The following is a 24,320-nucleotide window of genomic DNA, read 5'->3' as shown; positions in this document are numbered from 1 at the left end:
CCCTTTTTATTACAAAATCATAAGCATGTCATTCTGTAACAACAATATCACACTCAAGCATACCACATGACATTTTAAGTGAAATGTTCAAATTAAAAGTACAAATTATTACACACATTATCCTACCAACCACACTCAAGCAGGCGTTACTTCTGCCAAACCCTGTATTTATTGAGCATCTACTATGTGCCAGGTGCTATGCTAGGCAATGGGGATTTAGCTGGGAACAAAGAGACAAAGCCCTGCCCTTCTGGAGCTCGCAGTCTGGCGACAGACACTAGTCACTCAAATGGATAGTAAATGCCAAATTGTGATTGTCAGTCCTTTGGAGTTATACGTGGCTGGCATTCAAAGGGCAAACAGCAGAGGGATCCAGCCAGGGACGTGCCTATGCGAACTGAAGAAATGTAGGAATCGGGTGGGACTCTGCAAATGTCTAGTGGTGGGGGCTCCGCCGCTGGAGGCCAGGCAGGGCCTGGGCAGGCCTCCTGGGCTAGGCTGGGGGTGCGGGTCTTCTCACTCTAGAGCAGTGGCAGTCCCGGGAAGGGGACTAGGGAGGGGTGGGGGGTATTCTGTCCTAAAAGATTGGCCTAGCGCCTGGGAGAGGGCTGGGAGGGAGCTAGGGTGAGAGGCTGTGAGATTGGATAGCACCTGAAGGGCAGGAAAGGGGAGATGTGGGTGTCTGCACGTACGGGGCAGGAACTCCCAGGCCTCTGGCACGCTACCTTTGGGGGATGATGTGTGCGGAGTTACTTCCCCTCTCCCCTAGGAGGTCGCACGTGGACAACGCTCTCCCGGGTGCTGGCCCTGCCTTTCAGGCCCTCGGATTGGTGGGTCTTGGAGAAAGCCTCGCGCATGCTCAGCCCAGGAGCCCCGCCCTCAGGCCATGCGTCCTCTGCGCATGCCCAGCCCTGGAGTCCGGCCCGCAGGCGGTGTGCCCTCTGCGCATGCCCAGCCCGGGACCCCCTGCCTGCAGGCGGCGCTGAGTCACTAGGCTCCTGGTAGTGTGGGAAGTTTCAACTCTGCCCTGACTGAGGCACGGGGCGGGGGGCGGAGTCCGCTGTAGCGGGCCCCCTCCAGTATCCGAAGACTCAGGAATAGAGGGGGCATTGGGCTTTCTATATACCTTACTCTTTTTTATCTGCTCATTGAGAATTAAGTTGGGGGAAATGAAGGGGGGAACATCATTTCCTAGCCCCGCCCTTTGCACAGGTCGGTGGTCTTGGGGACGGGCCCGATTCTAGGTCTCCACTGGGCTGCGTTGGGCTGGAGGGGAGCAGGGTGGCAGGACGGGGGCACTTTCCCAGGAGTTGCTGTCACACCTCAAGTTCCAGGATTCCTGCCACCTGTCGGGACCCCGATGTCTCCTGCTGTGTCTACATCCTTCCCCACTGTCTTCGTTGTCCTCGTTGCCCTCCCACCCAACCCCTGGGGACTGGGATTTTTGCTTCCAATTCCAAATACATCATGTTGTAATCTGTCTACATTTCCCTACCCTGAGCGGTCTGTGGGCAGATTGGCCCTTTGGGGACCGTGGATGAGGTGGGTCCATCCTCCGGGCAGCAGTGTTTGCTCAGCCCGCACAAACAATGTCTGTCCGACCCAGGGGTGAGGTTGGGGTTCCTGCCAAGCCTTTGAGGCTCAGCTGCAGTCGTGTGGTTGGAGAGCATGGGTAGAACCAGCTGGAAATTTATGGAAGGGGAAGGAACCCCATGGGCCCCCTGTGCTTGTGTGGTTGGGGACACCGATGTCACCCTCCAAGCCTCATTTCCCCCAGCTGTAACTAGGCAAACACCCACCTGCCTGCCTGGCCGGGACTCTGCAGAACCAGATTAGCTCAGCCTTCAAGTTGCGGGGCTCGGGTCCACACTCAGGGGCTCTGTGGGCCCCCCACAAGGACCCTGGTGGGCATGATGGGGATGGGGATAAGGGGTGGGCTCTGAGCTGGCACCTGTTCCTGTCCTCAGTATCGGAACTCATGAAAGGAGGGGTCTGGCTGGTGTCCATGGCCACAGCCCAGGGCAGAAGTGTCCAGGGGATGGGGCGTGGCACGCCGCTGTGCTGGGAGCTGGGCGGGCCCCTGCAGAACAGAAAAAACAACTGGTCAGGATCCCTTGAGTAGGGGAGGGCAGCACTTTTCGAGAAAGAGTGGGCAGTAAGAGAGATTCACCCTCTAGTCCCTGTTGACCTATCCAACATCCAGGGACCGTGACGTGGGCCTGGGGGCCTCTGCAGGGCGCCCCCTCCCTTGGATGATGTCACGGCACCTGGACCCGCCCCTGGGGTCACAGTGCTTTGGTCCTGCAGGTTTCCTGTCTGAGCAGACCCTTTTCAGAGGTGTCCTGTGTAGCAGCTTTTGTTCAGGGCATTTTTGGGAAAAAATATCTTATTTATGCAAGAAATAGGTTTTCCCAACCCGTTTACAGGCTGGGAAATGGCAGCTCAGGGCGGTCACGTGACTTGCCCACGTTCACCCAGCTCGTGAGTGGCAGACACAGGGCGGAACCTGCCTGTGTGCTGATGGGGTGGGAGCCCCCCGATTCATCTATAAAGCCCCCACCCCTAACTCTGCGGGTGCAGCGGGCCTGCCGAGGAGTGGAAGGGTTCAGACTCTGCTCCACTGGAACGAGCTGTGTGCCCTTGGGCAAGCCACCTCACCTCTCTGAGGCCCACCCCTCTATCAAATGGGATTCTAGATACTGTTGAAAACAGGTTGTGAGAATTCAGCGGGAAAATCCTGCCAGAGGCCAGAGCCAATTTACTCAGTTTGACAATGAATAGTATTTATAGTGATTCCTGACGAAGGTGGGGTTGGTTTGGGAGGGCCTGAGTAGGGTCCTGGGCATTTGGACCCGTGTCAGGTCTGTGGGCCCCCACCCACAGATTAGAAAAGGCACCACTTCTGAGCAGACACGGGCCCTTGGGCTCACCAGCTTGGCCCCTCAGAAGAGACCCAGTTGTCCCCCTTTTAGCCCTAAAAGGATTGCAGTTCCTCCTCAGTCCTTCCCCAGTCCCTGAGCTGGGGCTGGGTCATGTGACTGGTTCTGGTCAACGGATTTGTGAGCAGATTCAGGGCTCAGTGTACGGTTGGGATTGAGGCTCAGCATGTGACCAGAGTCAGGGCTTACTAACGAAGCCTGTGACCACGATCAAGGGTCAGTGTGTGACTAAGATCAGGATTCATTGTGCGATTGGGCTCGGGACTCAGAACGTGACCGGCACCAGGCTCGGCGGGTGATGGAGGCCTGGGCATTCTTAAAAGCTGGCTGTCACCGTGCAGTCCTCGCCTGCTGGCACCCCAGGTGCACCCTGCCTGACGTCTGGGGTCAGCCATGCTTCCACGGCTGTCCTCTCTCCCTGTGTTTGACCTTCTGCTGGCAAGGACCTGGACACAGGGACGACACCGTGCGTTCCTGCTCAAACCTGGGTCCCTTCCCTTCTGTCAGTGTCTTGCCCCTATACCTGACCCTGACCCAGTTGGACCTGTGGATTCTCCCTCCCCTGTCCCAGCCCTATGCACACACCTGAGCCAGGACACAGGTGAGACGGAGGGCGAGGGAGGCTGGAGAGCGGGTTTGGGGAACCGGGAACCATGTGCAGGTGTGCATACGTGCACCTGCGCACCAGCAGGCGCCCGCCCCCTGCCCGCAGACCCCATGAGATGGGGAAGGGCCTGAATCCCTGATGCAGGCGGCTGACTCTAACTCCTGTACCTGAGAGCCACTCCCATTCTGCAGAGAGCACGCTGAGCCCAGAGAGGGTGCCCATTCACCCAGCATCACACAGCATAGCAAGCCTGAGGCGATGGGAAAAGGCAGCGGTCTGGCCTCCCTGCTGTGGCCACAGCAGTCAAGGACACTCCTCTGCCTGGAGGCTCTGGCTTGGCACTGCCCTCAGCTGTCACAGTGATGTCACTGGGGTGTTGGGGGGTTCTGTGCTGCCCCCAGGAATACTTCCAGTTTTCAAAAAGAGAGTAATGCTTAGCCCAAGGTAGGTACTCCCAAACACCCCACCTGGTGATCTGGTGGGGGGAGGGGCGGCGCTGGCCTGAGGCCCACAGTCTGGCACCTGTTTACTCCCGTAGCTAGGAAACGCCCCGCTCGCTGCTGCCCTGCTGAGGCCTGTCTGGGCCAGGCAGTGCCGAGAAGCATTGAAAAGGAAAGAGCACCTGAGACCTGGGAACCATGGGGAGGGCGGTGATGAGCACTTCACTCTCCTCTTCCTGTTGGTCCACTGTTTTGTTTGCAAATGGTGCTGTGACCGGATGAGGAGGGAGACACCCCTCCCTGCCCTCTGGTCTGAGTCCCACCTCTGCGTGCGAATCAGAAGCTTTTGAAACATTTTAAATCAAACGTATTGAGGTGGCATTGGTCGATGACCTGCTGAGACTCTCGGTGGCTCGGCACCTGTGTGCCCCACTGTGGCCCCGGGCCGATGTCCAGCCTCCTTCCCTCGCCACACGTCTGACCCCCAGGAGGTGATCCTGCACTACGTTTGCTGACCACGACCCTGTCGGACCCCCCGCAGATGGGGACCGCTATTGTGGACCTTCGGTACTTATTAAAAATGAGGGTGTGCTCTAAGTGGGTTTTCACAGAATGTAAATGTTTTAAAAATCTGGTTATCAGTCTGCATGGTAAGTACCCCGAAAGACCCCAGTGCCTGGGCCCTGGGGGGCGGCCAGGCAGCCTGGCTGTTCTTCCACCTCCATCTTGGGGTGGGGTCTGGGGTCAGCCAGACCAGGATTGGGTCCCTGAGTCACCCCTAGGGGGCTGACCAGCTGGGGACGTGGGGGGCTGTCTCTCACCCAGCCCTCTAAGCCTTGTATGGAAGTTTGATCCCTTCCATTTCAGAGGGAGGAGCCGAGGCTCAGCATAGCATCCACCCAGGCTGCCCGCCCCCTGCCCCCTGAAGACCCTTCCTGTTCTCTGCCACACCTGAGCCCCAGGGGCCCGGACCACGCCTGCCCATCAGCAAGGCCCCCTCCCCTGGGGACAAAGGGGCTCGGGCAGTTCAGGGCTGGGCAGTCTTGTTCCCACTCTCTTGCTAACCCCTCCTGTGGTGCCAGTCTCCTGGACTGTGGGGCCTGTGCTAAGGTGAGCAGCTAGGCACAGCTGGTCTTCGAGGGGCCCCCAGGCTCAGCAGTCTGATAACGGGGGGGTCCCTGCCTCCTTGCCGGGCACAGGGCATCGAGACGCCACTAGAAAGGACACAGAGGCAGCTTGGTGTGGCAGTGGGTGGCTTTGGTAGTGTCCCCACCGGGTGATGGGCTGCTCCCCGGTGGGCTGGGGGCCAGTGGCCTCTGGCAAGGACCTTGGTGGCACTCTCATCCATGAGTCATTCATTGTGACGGGAACATTAATTTATTTAAGTGGCTGGCACGACCCAGGCCTGGGGAGATGAGGAGCTGCTGCCAAGTTTAGCTGAGGGCACCGGGTGGGGGTGGGGAAGGCACCCGGGATGTCCCTCCTCGGGCGCCTGGTTGATGTCCCTTGGGCCTGTGGGGCTCCAGGCCCTGGGACCAGCTCCATGTCCTCCCCACCAAGGGACAGGGCAGGCTGGGGAGGGAGGGCCTCGCGAACGGTGGGGCCCCGGCAGCGAGGCAGGACTGGCAGGCCCGTCTGGGCCCTGGGGCGAGCGGGATGGAGCAGGAGCACGGCGGGTTCCACCCTGGAGCCTCCAGAGGGAGCTGGCCATGCTGCCACCTGGGTCTTCAGGCCCCTACCCTTGGGAACTGTCGGAGCAAACACGGGCTGCTTTAAACCACAGCGTTTGGGGCAATTTTGTGTAACGGCAGCCACAGGAGACTCAGACGGCCTTTCGGGGGCTGGCCCACTGAGGCCCCAGGCGGACGCTCGCCGGAGCCCTGGCCAGCTGCCATCATGGAGCGGGTGGGTTAGGCCGATCCCGGGACCCCCGATGGCGGTCACCAGGAGCTCAGCCTAACCCACCAAAGTGGGTGGACTTGGGCTCAGGCTGGCACCAGGCTGTGACCCTGTAGGCTGCCCCGGGCCCCTGGTGGCAGATGGCCTGGGGCCCCTCCTGGAATGGCAGGTATGCGGTATGCGGGTGATGCGGCAGTAGACAGAGGCTGCCAGCCGGTCTCTAGGACACCTTGTCCGGGAAACCTCAGAGCCAGCAGGGACGCCAGGCCCAGCGGGTCACGTTGGTGGCACCTTCCACTCAGGGCCCCCTCAGCGCAGCGCAGCGCAGCCTGGCCCCAGGGGGCGCCCGGCTGGGTGGGCCACGCGGGCTGCAGGTGGCATGTGCGGCCAACGGTGTCTCCAGTCCTGTTTGGTGCTGAAAAAAATCCCTGTTTTTCAGATACGGGATTTTAAAAATAGGCCTTTTTTTCTGGGGGTGAAGCTCACATAACATAAAGTTAACCACGTTAAAGCAAAAGGTGCGGGGCATTTGGTAGAGTGACCATGTTGGTAGAGTGACCTCGACCTGGTTCCAGAACATTCCCTCACTCCACACGGAGAGCCTAGACCCAGCAGGTGGTCACCCCAACCCTCCCGTGGCCCCGCCACTGTTGCTTGTGCCGCTGCCTGTTCCAGAAATCTCCTGGGAGCGGGACCGGGCCACCTGTGGCCCTTGTGTCTGGCTCCTTCCACGCAGCCTGACGCTCTTGAGGTCCATCCACCTCGCACGTGGGTGTCCGGCTGACTTACGGTGTGGGGTCGTTCAGCCGGTCTTCTGCCACAGCTGTTTGAGCTGTTTCCGCCTTTTGGCTGCAGTGAGCGACCGTGTAAAGGACCAGAAGCAGAGAGGGGAGCGGGCCTGCCGGGAGGGAGCCCAGGGCCACTTGGGTTGGAGCTGGAGTTTGAACTCCTCTTTGGGGGTCCCACGCCCCTTGCTGTCCAAGCACTCCTTGGGACTGGGGCCTTGACCTGGTGGCTCCTGTGCCCCCAGGGACAGCCCTGCCCCTGAGCACCAGGCCGGGTTGGGATGGCCCTTCCATCCTCCATGCTACACGAACACGAGGAGACTCGTGCTTGCAGGTGACCCCTCCTGAGCTGCAGGCGGGGCAAGCCGGCAGTGGCAGTTGCTCTGGACCCTGAGGTCGGAGTCTCGCACACTGAGCTTCCAAAGTCCCAGAGTGTCCCCCACCCCCACCACAGCAGATACCAGAGGAGGCGGCCCCGCCTCGAATCCCTGCAGGGGCCTGGAATGGCCACCACCACCCGCTGGAGATGGGGGTCTGTCGGCCCTACACTGCTGCCTCCAGCCGGGCCTTCCTGCCCTCTCCTGGGAGTGACGACCCTGAAGGGTCTCAGGTTGGGGATGGGGTGGGGACCCCCTGGTGACAAGGCCCGGGGTCCTGCTCCTTGGGCCCCTGCCCCATCCGCCCACCTTGGCCCGGCAGCCAGAGTCCTCTGTGGGAAAGGACGAGCTCTGGGCCTAGAAATAGCCAAGTATGGACGGAAATAACCTCGGCCTCCAAAGAGAACATGGAAAATTAAATAGGGAACATTAGCATTTGCCCGGCACTTTCCACAGTCATAATCTTGCTGGGAAGGTGATGTTTCTGTCCTCATTTTAGACATAAGGGAACTGAGGCCCAGAGAGGGCAAGTGACCTGCCCGAGGTCCCTCCGCCAGGCCTCCGACCCTGCGCTCCCCCAGTACGGCCTGTGCGTCCACACCTTTGAGACCCTCCCCTGCCCAGTGCCTGCTGCTGGACCCTTGCTGACTTCTCTCCAAGAGGCAAACTCCTACTTATCCCTCAAAACCCAGCTACAGGCCACATCCTCTGGAAAGCCTTCCCTGACTCTGTGGAGTGCAGTTGAGCCCGAGTATGGATCTCTGCCAGGACCTCTCCACACCGTGGGCCCCTGGAGATGGGGACTGTGTTTCAGTCATTGCTGTCTCCGCCAATTCTATGCTAAGGAGCATAGTAGGTGCTCAGTAAATGTTTGTCGAGTGACTGATCAATGGAGCCTGTTCTCACTCACAGGCAAGCAGTGGGGGAATGTTTGTCCCCTCCCCTGCGTTTCCGTCACAACAGCCAGAGAAGTCGGCCTTCCATCCGTGAGGCTGTTTTATGGGTGAGCTCAGGCAGGTGGACTTGCCTGCCCAGAGGTCACACAGCAACTCACAGCTGGACCTGGGATTGGAACCCAGTCCGACAAGCACGGATCTTTCTGGAGGGCCAGCCGAGTGCCTGGCACTAGGCTCGGGTGGGACTGGAGGTGGGCGGGGCATCTGTCCACTCCCTTCTCCCCTGTCCCTGGGGCTGGCTCTCAGGGGCAGCATCCGAACACCCTTTCTCACACCCAGCCACCCCTATGCAGGGCCTGGCCGAGGACTCCCCACCAAGCTGCTGGGACAATGCCCTGGGGGGTCTGGGAGCACCTGTGAGTCACGCACCTCCCTCTCTCACCTTCCTCAGGCTGGCCCTGCACTTTCTGTCCCCTTGGAGGGGGTCCTTGGCAAGCAGAGGCCTGAGGCCACCCCTGTGGGAGGCTTAGGGGACTGGGAGGTGGAAGCCCCAGCACAGGGGGGAAGGGAGGGACAGAAGGTTCTAGAGCCATTGCAATGAAGGGGGATCCACGAGAGGATTTCAAATTCTGGTTTAAAGAACTGAGGTTCTCTGGCCCTGGCCAGGTGGCTCAGTGATTGGAGTGTCGCCCGATACACCGAGGTTGTGGGTTTGATCCCCGGCCCGAGCACATACGAGAAACGACCAGTGATGCATAAATGAGTGGAGCAACCAGTCCGTATTTCTGTCTCTTTCCCTTCGCATCTCTCTCACATCGATACATTAAAAAATTCAAACAAGTTTATAACAAGAATTAAGGCTCTGGACTATTGCCATCTGTCCACCCCAGCAAGGGCCTGGTAGCTGCGGAGAAGGACGGCAGCTTTGGGAAGCGGGACGGGCCTGTGGCAGGTGGACGAGGGAAGGAGGAGAAGCATGTCCCGGGGGAGGACTGGGCCTGGGAAGGTGGCCGTCGCTCGGAGAGGGGCCCACTTGAGGGTCTCAGGGCCCCTTGGCCACACTGCCCCCCCCTTGGGGTGCCTGTGGGCCCCTGGAGGAGTGCAGTCGGCCCGGTGCCCTCCGACCCAGGCCGCCCTCAGCTGGGCCGGGTGGGAGCTGCCTCGTGGATAGAAGGTGGGCAGATGAAGACTTGGGAAGTGTCAGCCCAGCAGTCTGGCTGGGGTCTACCAGACACTGTCTCCTCTGTCCCTACAAGCAGGGCCTGTCACTTCTGCCTGGCAGATGAGGTCAGGGACCCCTGAGTCACTCATACCCAGGCCAGTTTCCCCCTGGCGTCCATCCGTCTGTCCGTCTCCTGCTTCCTCACTGCCCGGGCTTGGGGCCGGTGCCAGCGCCGTGGCTGGAAACCTGGGTGCCGCCGTCAGGGCATCCCAGCCCTCGGGCCCTCCTCTCTCCTGCCACCACAGCAAGCCGCTCCGCTGCCAGGTGGTGACTCATGGCAGGCGTCTCACTTGCTCTGGGCTCACGAGACGGTGAAATGAGGTGACGCTGGGCCTTGATCCACATTTGACCTCCCTTCCCCATGGCCCGCTGGCTCAGCTCCCTTCTAGCAGGTGGAGAGCTGCAGACCTGCAGCGAGGCGTGGCCTGGGTCTCCCCGAGCCTCGTCCCTGTCCTTCCCAGGTGGGCCGGGAAACCGAAGTAACTCTGCTCCTCCAAGCACCTTTCCAGGACAGCGGGCCACCCCTCCAAGGGTCAGGTGGCAAGGCCAGGTGGAGGGTCCCTGCCAGCCCTGGGTCTCTGGCCTCCTCTTCCAGGCCAGCAGCGCCACCTGGTGGCCTCATGCCCCTAGACACCTCGGTCCAGCTGCGGGCATCTCCTGTGCACCAGTGGGAGGGGCTCGCCCAAGGTCACTGGCAGCTGGGAGAACCCAGCAATCCTGAGCCCAGGGACTGTGCTCTTAGCTCTGCCCCTGCCAGGTGTGGGCAGCTTCCAGGGGAAGCCCAGAGATGGGGCTTACCCCCGGGGCACGCATGAGGGAGGGGGCCTTAGTCAGTGGGACAGGGCGTGAGGTGCGGCGGGTTCCTGCTGGGACTGGGACCCCCAACTCTGCCCAGTGCAGGGAGGGAGGGTGTTGTGGAATGAATGGGAGAAAATGAGTGGGGGTGCTAGGCCCTTCCGGGGCACCCCTGCTTTCACTGTTATCTCGGGCTTGTCACCAATCATTACACAGGCTCCAGATGTGTTCCCACACCCACATGTATTTAACACGCACACATGTAAACACATGTCCACAGGCACATACACCTGCGTGCACACAACTTTACCCGTGCACGATGCACGTCTATACACCGCAGTCCATGCACACACAGCACACGCTCACGCACACTCGTGTCTAATTCACACAGCCCCACCTCCTGGTGGAAGGTGTCAGTCAATCATCCCCCACTTGACGGAGAGGGAGCCGAGGCTCAGGAGAGCTCACATCTTGCTCAAGACCGGGGAGGCTGGTGTGGCTGAGGGGTTGGTGTGGGGGGACACCCTGTTGACCGTGGTGCCTGCCATGGGCCCGGCAGTGTCGCCCTGTCCGTGAGCCTCTGGCCTTAGGGGCTGACTGCTGTCCTCTGAGCTTGGCGCTGGGCAGACAGGGTAGGGTCTGAACTCCTAGACCTCCCCCCACGCACTGGGGCCTGACGCTCACCCGCAGCAGGCCACTAGGAGGCGTGGTCCATGGGGGTAGGTGGGGTGGAGGAAGACCCTCGGGTCCCAGGACTCCTCTGTGACTGGGTTCCAAGGCCCCCAGTACAGTCTGGACACCTGGGGCGCACAGGGCCAGCTGCCCTTCTGCAGAGACCTGTGGGCCCCGGGCCCTGTGAGATGCGGGGAACACTGAGGTCTTCCTGGGGCCACAGTGGGGTCCTGATGGCTGAGTGCAGGGCAGGTGACCACGCACCTGGCCTGCTCTTCCCGCCAAGTTCGTGCTCACCACTCCCTTCCACCTGGGACCTTTCAGGCGCTCCTACTCTGTCATGCCACCCCAGGTAGGCGTCCTTGACTGGACTATGAAAGAGGACCCCATATTCTATGAGGCCCCCTCTCTGCCCGGGACACTCCCCATCCCTAAGCTGGTGCCCCGAAGGCTGGGGGGCCCCAGGGAGAGGGGAGGCAGAGCCCCAGGCTGCCTCTGAGCACACAGAGTGGTCCCTTGCTTCTGTCCTTGCTGGGCCCATGGGAGGTGGGTGTGCAGTCCAGCTGGGTGAGTGGGGGGTGCAGGCAGCCCCCCCCTCCTGCCACCCACTGCCAGGCTGGGGCGCCATGTGCTCTAAGCTCTTATTGCAGACGAGGAATGAGGACCAGAGAGGGGCAGGGAGACGGCCAAGGTCTCGGGGGCTCTGCCCCCAGGCTCTGCCAGGGCACCCCCCACTCCCCACCCCTGCCCCAGGGATCCACAGAGCAGGGCTCCTGCCATCTGGGCAGAGGTTCCCGCTTGCAGATGGCAGAGCTGAGGTCAGACCGAGACACGGAATAGGATGAGCCCCCCCACCTCTGCCCAGGGCGGGAAGAGCCCTGAAAGCAGGATGGGGAGGGGCAGCCAGCGGAGGCCCTGGGGCTGACTGCAAGTCTGGGGAGTCTCTCAGAGACAGGCAGTCATGCAGGACTCGGGGTTCACTCAGGGAAAGAGCAGGGGCCTAGGCTTGGCTGCAGGGGCAGGCGGAGGGCGGGGAACCTCCCCAGCCCTGCCCTGTCCCCTCCTCTCTCCCTCCCGCCTGTGCAGGGGGGCCTCCGCTCATGACACTGAGAGGACTCGCCCCACCCCTGTCCACAGCTTCCTGGCCCTGTTCAGGTGCCCAGGGCTGGGGTGGCCTTGGCCTGGCTCAGCCAGTCTGGGATGGACTTGTAGCTCCCTTCTCAGGTGGCCTACCGGAGCCTTGGGCCAGCTGGTCCCCACCCCACTCTGGGCCTCCTCTTCCTTCTCTGTGAACTGGGGACACAGATGCCTCAGGGGTGGGGACCTGCCCCCCCGGGGGGAGGATGAGGCAGTGACTGGCCCGGGGGCGTCTTCACACACCCAGGGGTGTTGCAAGTGTGGAGTCTGAACCGGGATGTCAGGGTGGGACATCCATCTTCACAAGGCACCCCACTCCTGCCTCAGGCGACAGAGGCCTGCAGGAAGCCAAGCGGGCGCCACGGTGACACTTCCCGCTATTAATGGAGCGTAATCTAAACAAGCCCTAATATTTACGTCCAGATGCCTCCGGCCTCAGAGGGTGCCAGACAGCGAGAGTGATGAGCCCGTCCCGCCCACGCCCTTCCCGCTCATGCCTCCCAGCCCAAGGACAGAGACCCAGTGGCATGTGAGGCAGGAACAGGGAGCCGGGGGCGCAGGGCCTCCGTTTCCCCATCTGTGAAATGGGACCAACAGTCCTGACCTCCCGGGCTTGTGGGGAGGTTCAGAGAAAGGGACAACTCAGTGCCACGTTGAAGCCCACAAGTACAGCCACGGTTCCTGCCTTGCCCACGGTGACAGCTAACTGGCCCTTCCCCTCTTCTTCTCCGTCCGGGACACACCGTGGTGATGGAGGACGCTGCAGGCATTCTGCCCACGTCCATCTCTCCCCCCGGGCAGTGAAGTTGGGGCCAGGATGGGGCGAGGGCCCATCACTTGCTGGTCGGCTCCTCTCCCCCAGTGACTGTGCCCGCACCCTGCCCACAGGTCTGCCACCGTGTCCCCCCACCCCTGCACTCCAGAGCAGCCAGCTTGAGGCCCCCAGTGTGCCGCTGTCAACAACGGCAAAACCTCGAACCCGCCACCACAGCCCCTTCTGGGGGTTCCTGACTGTCCACAGGGCCGTGAGCACAGGGGGTCACGCATAGGCTAGCACCTGGCTGGGTGCCCCACGGGACCCCCACCCACCAGCCAAGTGAAAGTCTCCAAGGGGATATGCAGGGCTCGTCTAGGAGGAAGGCTTCTTGTCGAGGAGACGTTTATGTCAGATATAAGTACACATGCCACCGTGGGCCTCTGAAAAGGAGGCCATGAGGAGGGGGAGGCAGAGGCCTCGCACCCTGGCCCCTGAGGCTCAGGAGAAGGGAGCGAACACCTGTGGGAGCATGGGGGCCAGCCCCCAGCCCCTCCGGGGGCAAGGCCAAGGGAGACGGGGGAAACAGAGGCCCGACTTGCAAGGGTTCTGCACAGGGGCCTTCAGTCCGAGCTCTCAGAGGTATGAGGTCAGCCCCCCATTCCTGCCCCAGCCCTGGAAGACTGGCAGCCCCCTCCGAAGCTCGAATGGCAGAATGCTCCCTGGGCCCGAGGCCCTTACAGTCCCCGAGGAGCCGAGGCTAGAAGGCGGGATGGCAGGGGTGGGGACCAGAAGGCATAGGGAGGCAATCCTGGAGTCCAGAATGGAGGAGGCAACCAGAAGCCAGAGCCCGAGAAGGCAGAGCCCTGCCTCCCAGGGGAGAGCGAGGGGCTGTCAGTATGTGGGAAGGCAACTGTACCCCTGCCCCTGGTGTTCTCCTCCCTAGGAGGAGGCCGTGAGCCCCACCAGCCCCTGGGGCAGCAGGCAGGGTCTCTGAGAGCCTTCCTGGAGTGGGGGCTTTGGGGAGGTTTGAGCAGCTGCCACAAGACGGGCATGAGGGGGGTGTTCCCTGGGGGACGAAGGGCGGGGCTCCGACTGGGACCGGGCAGCCCCAGCCAAGGCCAGCGGCTGCTGCTCCTCCTCCCCTGCACGGCGGGTGACGGAGAAGAGGCCTCTCCTCTGTGGGGTGGCTTCAGGGTCAAGGGTCAACCCAGATCAAGTACCGGATCACAGCAAAGCGCACCCCAGGTGGCCTCTGGTCTTACCATGCAAATCTGGGATCCTTTGGTGGGGGGTCCTGCCCAAACATGGACCCCTCACGTCACTCATGTGATGCTGTGTCCCTGACGTCTCCTTTCTGTGCTTGTTCTCTCTGAGGGGGCGGATGGAGAAGGGGGTCTGGGGAGAAGGAGGAGACCTCTTCAGGTTGGCTTTTAAACTCTCCTTGGAGTCCCCAGTGTGTAGAAAAACTTTGTCCCTTTCTCTGAGGACCCCCTTCTGGGGACAGAATGGCTCAGGCAAGGAGGAGCTCCTGGCCACCCTCTCAGTTTTCAGTGGACTCTAGGGGTTAGGGATCATCTTCAGAGCACCATACCCCATGTGCAGCCTGTGGCAGACATTGTTAATCAGCCAGAGTATAGCAGCCTTAGAATCGCTATGCTGTGCCCTGGGCAGCCATCACCAATTGATGAAGGAGAAATCGATTCGCCATCCAGGCAGAGCTGGTCCTGACCTGGCAAGCTCAGCCCACTCCTGACCTTTGTCCCCCTTGCAGCTCCTGCCAGCTATGCCTCGGGCCCGTTAGCCAGGGTTTGCGAGAGGGCGCGAGGGCTGGTGCTGAGGGTGCAGTGGTGGCCCAAGTCCCTCGAATTCTTGCGCATGCTGACCACGACACCAACAGCGGGCTCACTCTCCACTCCATGCCGGCGGAAGAGGCCGCGGACGGTGGCCTGGAAGCCGCTGGTGACGAAGCAGTAGACGATGGGGTCCAGGCAGCTGTTGAGGCTGCTGAGGGTCACGGCCACGTGGTAGACCACGAGGCTGGTGTGGCGTGGCACATCTGGCCACAGCGCCACGGCCACCTGGCGGGCGTGGAAGGGCGTGAAACAGATGAGGAAGATGACGAGCACAGTGAGCAGCAGCTGCATGGCCCGCACACGGCGCCGGCGGCCCTGGTGCAGCAGCCCCGGCCGCGAGAGCGCACACACGATGCGGCCTGTGAACACGCAGATGACCAGCAGCGGCAGGAGGAACTCCAGCACCGTCAGTGCGAAGACGCGGCAGCAGGGCCCGCCGCCGGCCGTCACGCCCAGCACGGACAGGGTCACGGCGCCGGCCGCCAGCCACACGGAGACGCACACGGCCCGGGCGCAGGCGGGTTGGCGCCAGCGGCGGGAGCCCTCGGGCTGCACGATGGCCAGGTAGCGGTCCACGCAGATGCAGGTGAGGAAGAGGATGGAGCAGTGCATGTTGAGGAAGTAGCCGAAGACGTGCGGGAAGGCGCAGGACAGGCAGCCCCGCGTGCTGTAGAAGACGGCGAAGCGCGCGGGCAGGGACAGGCCCACCAGCAGGTCGGTCACCACCAGGTTGACGGTGTACACGATTGACGGCGTCGTGGCCCGTGTGCGGCAGCAGAAGACATAGAGCGCCAGCCCGTTGAGCGCCAGCCCCGCCAGGAAGATGGCCCCGTGCACGGCCATCAGGGCCAGCCACAGGCGCGGGAAGCCGGTGTGCAGCTCCTCGTCCAGCACTGCAAACAGGTGCAGCAGGGACCTCCCGGGTGCACTGAAGTTGGCCCCTGGCGCTGCCGCCGCCGTGGTGTTGGGGTCCGCCCCAGTTGAGGGCCCCACAGGAGACTCGGAGGGCATGGCGGCAGTGGCTGGCCCGCGCTTGCCTCAGGCCTGGGGAGAGAGAGATGGGGACACTCAAGCCCTGCCTGGGGGTTGCACCCAGCTGGTCTGCCCGGTGAGCGCCCCGACATGTCTGCCTTCGTGCCTCTGCCCGGCCCGGCCCAGCCCTGCCACGCCTGCCCTCTGTGCTGCCCTGGCCCTGGTCAGCTGGGGGCTGCGGCTCCTCTGGTCGCAAGTGCAAACCCCGGCAGTGCAGGCCCGAGGTCCCCAGGACCTGGAAGACAGAAGTGACAGCTGTGGCGTAGCCAAGAGGGGTGGCCCCCTCCTCCCTCTTTGCGCACCTTGGGGTGAATGGCCAGCTGCCCTGGGCCCAGGGCCCGGCCTGAACAGACGGCGGCAACCCCAGAGTCGAGGGATGACTCGCGGAGCCCAGCAGAACCCAGCGCCAGCTCAGTGCCAGAGAATCTGGTGTTCTGCTCATGGCCTGGCCCTTGGTGGCCCACTCTGAGGGTCACCCAACCCTGGCCCCGTCCTCCAGGCCACTGTCTGTCCTCACCTCCACCAGCACTGGCACCGGGTCAACACCGGGGATGAGGGGCCTCTTGCAGAGCCCTCCCTGGGGACAGGGAGGGGGCTGAGAACCAGCTCCTGGGTGGCCCCATTCCCCACCAGCCCAGGGAGGCCAGCTGCCCAGTCGAGTGGGCACCCCACAGTGCAGTGTGGCTCACTGAGGCCAGAGCCGTGCAGGGTCCCAGGGCAGAGGGGTGTGAGTCAGACAAATCTCTGTGCTTGGGGGCCCTGGCGAGTTGGTGGGGGTGGGTGGGGGGCTGGGCTGGGCCGCCCACTCTGTTTATGTCCTCGCTGAGCTGTTTGACTTGCAGAGGTTTATCCTTTTATTTACAAAGGAAGGGTTACTGGCCCCCAGCCCCACCCTGCTGGCTGGTCCTCCAAATAAGGACATCTCTGGCTTTTTCAGGGGAAAGGCGAGGGCTTTGGAGAGAAGCAGGAAGGGGGGTGGCATGTGCACATCCGGGGTCTCAGTGCATCCACCGCCCCTGCACAGGCAGGGTGGACCCTCTCTCTGAGCGGCCACGGGAAGTGAACAGGCTGGACGCTGCCTGCCCCTCCGGCCACAGGCTCTCTCCGGCAGCATCCACCCTGTGGAGTGGGGACTCTGAGTCCTGCTGGCTGGGGCCGGCGTGGGCCGGGCAGAGGAGCCCTCAATAGCTGAGGCTCAGGTCCCAAGGTGGCCTGGAGGGACCCTGTGCAGAACAGGTGGCTGCCTTTACTCTTGGGTTCAGAGAGGTCAGCACCTGCCTGAGGTCACCCAGCTGAGCCTCTGCCTCCCCAGGCCGGGGCTGCGGGGAGGGGCCAAGTACTGCCCAGGCCTGTGCGTGAGCCCCCTCGGGCCCAGGCCTTGGCTCCCGTTCCTCCAGGTGGGCTGCCTTGTGCCTGGGACCCCCCGCCCTTAACAGGGTCAGTGGATGCGGCTCGGGGAGACAGGAGTGTGAGGAGCGCCGGGGTGGGGAGAGCCCAACCGTGGGCATGGGGGTGGTGGGCCTCGTCCTCTGGTGTGAAGGGCGGGGAAAGAGGGCCACCGGGAAGGACAGGGGTGTCACCCAATGGGTCCCTCCCCCGGCTGTGAGAAGACCATGCCTCGCAAACCAAGGGCACCGGGAGCTGGCGCAGGGGGCCGGCGGCTGGTTTCCCACGGGCCTGTGCAAGGCGCCATCACTGTCATGACCGGAGACAAATAGTAAACAGTACAGATGGGTCCCCTGGCGGGCGCTCCCAGAGGCTCCCCCAGGGCCACCCTCGCCCCGAGGAGCCTGGCCTCGGGGCGGGGCCGCGGGTGGGGTGTGCGCAGGGGGCTCGGGGCTCCAGGGGCCGCATAGGTAAGGAGGGGTGTGGGCAGAGCACACGCTGGCTCTCAGCTTTGAGTCTGAACCCCCACCCCGCCCCTCACTGAGTCACAGTCCCAGGTACGACGTGAGGCTGCTCTGGTATCTGTCATGCTGAGCCCCGACCCCAGGCACAGGCTGAACCCTGACCCTGCTCTGAGCCCGGGCCCTCACCTCTGACCTTCCACACCCACCACCTCTTTTGCTGTTCCCCGCACTGAGTCTGGCTCTCACCACCCCTGCCCCCTCGTTCCCCCCATAGACCCATCCTGCTGCCTCACAGTGACCTGTCCCGATTTCATTATTCCGCGGCCCCTCTACCTGGGGCACTGACTCACGACCTGTCTGTTGAAGGGCGCCGAGCTCTGATGCTGAGACCACAGGCCCCATGCTCGGTCCACCCACGGAGCGGCGCCTCCTGGGCAGGTGTCCCACCAATGTCCATGCCGACCCAGCCTGCTGGCCGTCCCCTCCCGGGCCAGGGAAGGGGCTGCACTGGGAGTGTCTTTGTGGAGACACTGCCCACCCCCCATGGCCTCAGGAAGGTGACGACTTCTCTGGGCCTCAGTTTCCCTGCTGGTCGCCCACGGCCGCTACTCCACAAGGCCCCATGGGATGGCCCTCTCCACCCCTGACTCTGCTTCTTCAAGCCTGTGCCCTTCTGGGGGCCCTGACCCCTGAGCGGGGGCCCTGGCCCTCTCCCACCTCCTCAGCACACCCACGCCCCCATGGCAAGGTGGGGGGACGTCACAGCTGGCGGCGGCTGGGCGCTGGGCGCTGCAGGAGGGTCAGGACGACACTGCTCTCCTGCAGGGGGCGAGCTTGGGCTCCCTCGGAGCCTGTCCCCCAGCCTGTGGAGGGACATGTGGCAGCTTCTTCTTCCCACGGTTTCCCAGAGGGCTCAGGGCAGCGATGGGCTTCCAGACTGTGACTCCTCCCCGTCCCGCCCCAGGCCTTCTCCACTAGGACTCGAACCCAGGTCTGCCAGGGGCATCCCACAGCCAGGTCCTTGACCCTGAGAGGGCGGGGGGGGGGGGGGGGCGCCCAGGAAGCAGGTCCCTCTGCTGGCAGCGACGAAGCACCCACGCCCCACACGCCCCTCCTGCCTGGCCCTGAATACGGCTGGGAAGGGGAAGGAAAGCCTGTCCCACTGTGCGGACAGCCCAGCCCGGGCACCCACGCCCGCAGTTGGGGCTCCTCCGGCCTCTGTGAGGCTCCGACCGGGGACCCTCCCTAAGGAGGGAGGGTGAGCATCTTTCCCCAAGTCTTTGGACCCCGTCCCCTTCTGGGGCTCCCCCTCTGTCCAGCCTAATGGCCACATGGCTAAGGGGGGGCTGTGTGCCTCACTGCATCCACTCTCGACCCACTGGGTCCCTGACATGTGCCCAGCGACACATGGCCAAGACCTCCCGGGGGGCTAGGTCAGGAGGTCTCTGACCTCCTCCCCAGGGCAGGTAGGGTGTGGCCTGGCCTGTTCACGACTCCTTTCAACCCCCTGGCCTGTCCCTGCTCTCTGTGGATTCTAGCTGCTGGGCAGAGGGGACCACAGAGGGGGCCACACAGGGGAGCCTGGGCTCAGCCGTGGGGCACCAGGGGCTGCCTGGGAGTCTGCTGCCACCTCCAGGGTGGGGAGGGGCAGTTTGGAGGCCGGGCCCAGCTCCCCCCTGCCCGAGGTGCTGAGCCCCTGCTCTGGGCCAGGTGCTGGGCCGGACCCTCTGCATCCGCACAGCAGTCCTGGGTTTGGCAGACGAGGAAGCGCAGGCCCAGAGAGGTGAGTGGCGTGCCCTAGGTCACACAGCACAGAGGTGGGAATCAAAGCCAGGTCCTCCTGCTCCTGGCCCGCTCAGGGGTGGAAACGGGCCGGGGGGGGGCCTCTCTGGAGCCTGAGATTTGTGCATGAGAAGGTTCTCTGGCACAGAGCACCCACATGTGCCCACACCCCGGCAAGATGACTTTCCAAGGCCCAAATAGCCGCTATTCGGGGAACCATGGTCTGTTTATTTTTCTGATTATTCTTGGTTTCATGGCATCTGCTTTAGAATATCGCCTGCTGGTTTTGGCTGGTCCGAGCCTCTGCTGGCTCCCTGGGCCCTGCCTGAGGCCCCCAGGGGGGACCAGGCTGGCTCCGGTCACCTGGCAGACCCTGGGTAGTGTCAGGCAGAGTCTAGGGCCCTTCTTGGCCAGGGCTCCCTCTACCCAGCACCAGGAGAGGGCCACTCGTGGGCACGGGCCTCCCCGCACCTGACCACCACCCGTGCCAGCCCCTGAAGAAATTCGAGTTTCTCGGGGGGCAGCCCTGGCGTCACTGCACAAGGGGTCCTGTGGGTGCTCAGAGAGCCCTCCCCCCAATCACGCACCCCCTCGGGGGTGCACTACCTGGCCCCCGCCTGGCCCGTCTCTGGGGAGACCCTCAGCCTGGCGCTCTCAGCCTTTGCATTTCCGTTCCCTCTGCCTGGCCTGCCGTCTGTGTGTGCAGCACCTGGTGCCTCCCTCTGTCACCACCCCGTGCCCTCCTCCTCGAGCCCTCTCACCTCCACTCACCCTGAACACTCTTCCCCTGGGGCCCCACGATTCAGGTATTATCTCCAAGACGACCCCTTGTGGGGTATCACTGACCCCTCCCCCGATGCACCCAGTTGGTGCCGCCAGCCCCACTCGGCCTGTGAGGCGCGTCTGAGTCACCCAGAGGGGCTGGGGGAGCCGGGGGTTTGACCTCTGCCCTGTGGTTCCTCCCACCTGCACCATGCCCCGGAAGTGCACAAGCCTGCTGGCAGGGAAGGGGCTGTGCAGGCCTCGGGGCAGCAGTGGGACCAGGCTGCACAGCCAGGAAGCCCCTAAGGGGAGGCCCTGGGTGGTCTTCTGGCTGGGAGTGACCAAGCGTTGGGAGAAGGGCACGATGGCCAGTGGGCAGCTTGGCAGCCAGTCTGAGGGCCATGAGGGACACTGGCCCCGGTCCTGCCTGTCCCTTCCTCGTTCCCACTCTGCCTGAGGATTCACAGCTGTTCTCCGTCTGCCCCGCCCGCCACCCTGGCCCCAGGCCAGTTCCCAATTCCCCTGCCCGCCCCCTCGGGACCCTGCTACTTCTCACAGGGCAGTTGCTACCGAGAGAGATCCAGGCCAGGGCAGAGCCAGCTCCGAGGCCCATGCTGGGGGTGGGTGGTGGGCCTGGGCCTCAGCTTCCTGGCCCCAAATGGGTTGGGGGAGGGCACGGCTGGAGCAGAGAGCCTGAGCCCAGGACTGGCTCTCCACAGGGGGCGTGCCTTGCTCTGAGCCTGTCCCCACAAACCCCTCAACCCCAGCCTTGCCCCAGCCTGGGGGACGGCGGTGGCCAAGGTCCCAGAGCTCATCCAGTGCCTCTGGGGTCCCCCACCCTGGTGCCTTGACAGGTGGGAGAGCAAGGCCCAGAGCCTGGCTCCCGGCAGACGCGGGGAGTGTGTTGGATGAGTGAGTGAATGGAACCCACAGAAGCGCTCTGGGGGCTCGGCAGCGCAGGTGGGGCTCTGGGGCCAGAGGGACGCCCCACGAGCCCTTGGGCGCTCCCCGGCCCGCTCTGCGCCCAGCCCAGCCCATCTAGCCACCCTCCCCCCGGGGCTCAGTGTTCCTGTCTCTACAATGGTCTGCAGGGAGGGACCTCAACACGTCTCCTGGCCAGAGAGCAGCACCGACCACCTCCAGAGGCTGGGATTCCAGTTCCGGTGCCCTGGGGAACTCACCCCACCTTCGCCTGCCCGGCGGCTGGAGACAGAGCCGGTGCTCCCTGGGCCTCCCTGGCAGCTGTGTGGCCACTCAGGCAGGCCGTCAGACGCGCCTTCCTGGGGCCTGACGTCAGGCCGGCGCCCGCCCGGGTCTCCTTTTGGGCAAAGGCAGCGGAGGTGGGGGCGGGGGGGCGGGGCGGGGGCGGGGCGGCTCTCTTTCTCCCCTCCCCCCTCCATGGGCCCCTTGAGGAGCTCCATTCCAGGGCTTTGAGGGGAGGAGCTTAGGGGCTGCAGAGCCCACAGCCCTGCTTGGCAGAAGAGGAAACTGAGGCACTGAAGTGTGGGGCCAGAGCTGCACCGCCCCCCCCCCGGGGGCAGGGTGAGCAGGGAGTGATTGGCGGCTCCAGTCCTGGCTCTCTGTCCCCCCATGTCCTGTCTACCCGTGCCGCAGGGCCCACGACGGTGCAGCCAGCGGCCCTCCAAGTGCCAGGGAGGTGGGAAGGCACGCAGACCAGTTTTCCGTCTGGGAGGGGGCAGACGTCGGCCCGGGCTGCGCCCCGCTGCCCTCGGCTCTGAGGTCCGCACGTTCTGGGCCTGGGTGCGCCCGGAGTGCCCGAGGGCCTGCCTGAGCAGTACCTGGGCCTCCGAGCCCATTGGTGCACGCCCCTCGGAGGGGGCAGCTTCCCAGGCACAGGCGCTCCTGAGCGTGTGTGTGGGGGGCTGGCACCAGCCCTCAGCCCCGCATGACCTGATGTCACTCCAGGAGGCCTGGCCTCTCTGTGGGGACACGTGGGTCGGCTGCGTGGGAAAGACTTGGACCTGACCGGGGCCAGTGGGCAGTAAATCTCAGCACTGGAGCCTGGTCCAGGGGGCGGTGGGGGGGTAGCCTGCCCTTAGCAGGAGCGCTGAGCAGAGCGGAGGCTGGGGGATCAGGGTTTCAGGCCCGAGGGAGGGTGGCTGGCGTGAGGTCGGGGTGCCCTCCCCAGTCACCTGTCCCTGTGCCCCTGCTCACTCACGCACGTTAATCCTCCGGCACCTTGTCTGCTGAGCACGACTGAGCTGGTCTGTGCCAGGCACTGGGGACACAGGGACGGCCAACCCTGAGGCCCCAGCCTAGGAGACCTTTCTGGTGCCACCCGCAGGAGGAGGCGAAGGTGCCCAGGCCCGGGTCCAGCCTGCTGGGGTGGGGTGCTTGGGGGAGGGCCCCCGGAAGGGGAAGCACAGCTCCAGGCAGAGGCGGCGGCAGGGGGACCCAGAGCTGGCAGTTTGGGTGGGTGGAGGACGGGGAGGGTGGCAGGATGCCACCCTGGGCAACAGGAACTGCACCCTGGGGTCCCCAGGTGTGGAGGGCAGGGAGGAGCAATGAAGCTGGGACTGAACGGGGGTGGTACGTTGGGTTTCAGCTGCCCCCGTGGGCGCCAGAATGGTGTTCTTCGCCCTGAGGGCAGTGGTGCTAGAAGACCCCGTGGGACTCTCCTGCGGGGTCAATGGCCATGTGCCCCAGGGAAAAGTGACCTGGTGTGTCTGGGTGAGCGGCCTGGGCGGCCCTCCGCAGCCCCGGGTTCGAGCCCAGCTGGACCACGCACTTAAGTGCTCGAGGGGGGACAACGGGCCTGAGAAAGGCCCCAGGGCCGGCCCCTGGGCCCGGGAAGCCTGAGGCCTGCCTGCAGGTGGGTGTTGCCCAGGAAGGCCCTTCAGGTGTGCAGCCCGGGCTGGAGGCGGGGACTCCTGGGAGGCCCCTGGCAGCGACCAGAGCTGGAGAGAGGAGGGGGAGGCTCAGTGGGGGCAGAGTTTTTGATAAGTGAGTGCGGGGAAGGGCACCCCCATGTCCTCCAGTGGCCCTCACATGGCCCTGCTGGGCCAGCCCCACTTTCTCTCCAGGAGTTTCGGGAACCTGCTTCTGGACACGGGGGAGAGGACCCCATACCCCAACCCAGGGCAGAGAGTGTCGGGTTCGAGGTCTCTCCTAAGTCTAGGTCCTGGTCCAGGAGCAGCTGGTGGCCCACATCCTGGAGGCCGAGTTCAGCTACCAAAGGCCGTCCGCCCGGGCCAGGAACCGGCCACGTCCCCCGCAGGGCCTCGGACCGGCTTTCTATTTCTGGGCTCCCCACGGGACTGGGGGAGCCGTGTGTGTCTGTGTCTGTCTGTGTGGTGGGCCTCGTGGGGGAGGCCCTGACTCCCGGGCTCTGCTGCCCTGGCCGTCCGGCAGGGAGCAGGGACAGTGGGGGTCTTGTCCATGTGGGGAGGTGGCAGCTGCGGTGAATTCATCGGCACAGCCCCGTGCACCTTCCTCACGGGGCAGAGAGCTCCCGGCGCCGTGTGCCGCCAGGGTGACCCGGAGCCCTCCTGCAGCAGGCGAGGCTTGGGGTTGGAGGCTGGATGAGTGGGGGTTGGCCCCTGCCTCCCTGGGGCACCGTGGACACAGCCCAGCCTATTTCCTCCCTGCCCTGGGTCTGTCCCTCTGGGCAATGGTGATGAAGCCCAGCCGGGAGGTGGAAGGAGGTTTGGGTCACTGTCCACAAAGGTCCTGCCTCCTCCTCACCCCCCGCCAGCCCAGGGGCGGGCGGCTGCTGGGAATGGGTGGAGGGAGGCTGTTTCTGTTGGTGAGGAAGGCGGTGTTCTGGAGGGCCAGCGCCAGGTCTCCGGGGTGGTGGGCGGGAGGGCACCGGGCAGGTGTGCAGGCCGGCCCCCGCAGTGTCCCATGACACCTACCCAGGATCCTGAAACCCAATTGCTCCGACATGGAAGGGCATGCGGGTGAGTTTGACACCAGGCCCCTTGGCTGCCCCCACTGGGCTTGGTGGGACCCACCCTGGAGGCGGGACACCTGCTCCTGCCAGACCTGAGCCCTGGGCCTTGCTGATGGGATGCAGGGCTCAGGCCCCTGAGCGGTCTGCTGTCTGCTGAGCCGTCTTCCCGGGGGCCTCCGGGGCAGCTGGCCACCCACCCTTGCTGGGCATCGTCCCCGGCAGTGCAGGCTCAGAGCGTCTCCTTGCCTGGCCCCTAAGCACTTGGCCAGGGAGGGCCGCCCTCTTCCCCCTGCAGCCCCTCCAGGGCCAAGCCAGGACTCGGAAGCTTTGGGGGCAGGAGGCCAGTGGTCTGTCTGGGGGCAGGACTCAGAGACTTAGAGTCTCAGCCCTGGGCTCAGGTCCCAGGTCCGCGCCTGGCCAGCTACGGCCTCACAGCCCAGCTTGCCCACCTGGAGTTGGGAACAGGGGCCCGTCTGCCCCACCAAACTCATGGGGCCATGTGCGGGAGGCTCAGGGCTCAGAGTGGGACCTGGATCAGGGCTCAGTGATGGCCAGGCTCAGGGCTCAACGTGTGTGACCAGGGTTCATCTTTGGCTGCAGCC

General features: G+C 64.0%; 1 protein-coding gene across 1 annotated transcript; it reads right to left on the bottom strand.

Moving 5' to 3' along the window:
* Positions 1-12,995: 12,995 nt before the first annotated feature.
* Positions 12,996-21,041, bottom strand: GPR20 (G protein-coupled receptor 20). Its single transcript, XM_037166639.2, has 2 exons — positions 20,987-21,041; positions 12,996-15,423 (listed from the first exon to the last, which is right to left on the bottom strand). The coding sequence occupies exon 2, from the start codon at positions 15,388-15,390 to the stop codon at positions 14,308-14,310; it is 1,083 nt and encodes a 360-aa protein (XP_037022534.2). The 5' UTR covers positions 15,391-15,423; positions 20,987-21,041; the 3' UTR covers positions 12,996-14,307.
* Between the last annotated feature and the right edge of the window lie 3,279 nt (positions 21,042-24,320).

The sequence above is a fragment of the Artibeus jamaicensis genome, unplaced genomic scaffold (assembly GCF_021234435.1).
Source record: "Artibeus jamaicensis isolate MK-2021 breed Jamaican fruit bat unplaced genomic scaffold, CSHL_Jam_final scaffold_916, whole genome shotgun sequence".
Taxonomy (NCBI): domain Eukaryota; kingdom Metazoa; phylum Chordata; class Mammalia; order Chiroptera; family Phyllostomidae; genus Artibeus; species Artibeus jamaicensis.
The sequence above is the reverse complement of the archived record's forward strand: the minus strand, read 5'-3'. Positions and strand labels throughout refer to the sequence as shown.

What these genes read in the sequence shown, in the direction of transcription:
- GPR20 (XM_037166639.2), bottom strand. Translation starts at nt 15,390, where the DNA reads ATGCCCTCCGAGTCTCCTGTGGGGCCCTCAACTGGGGCGGACCCCAAC.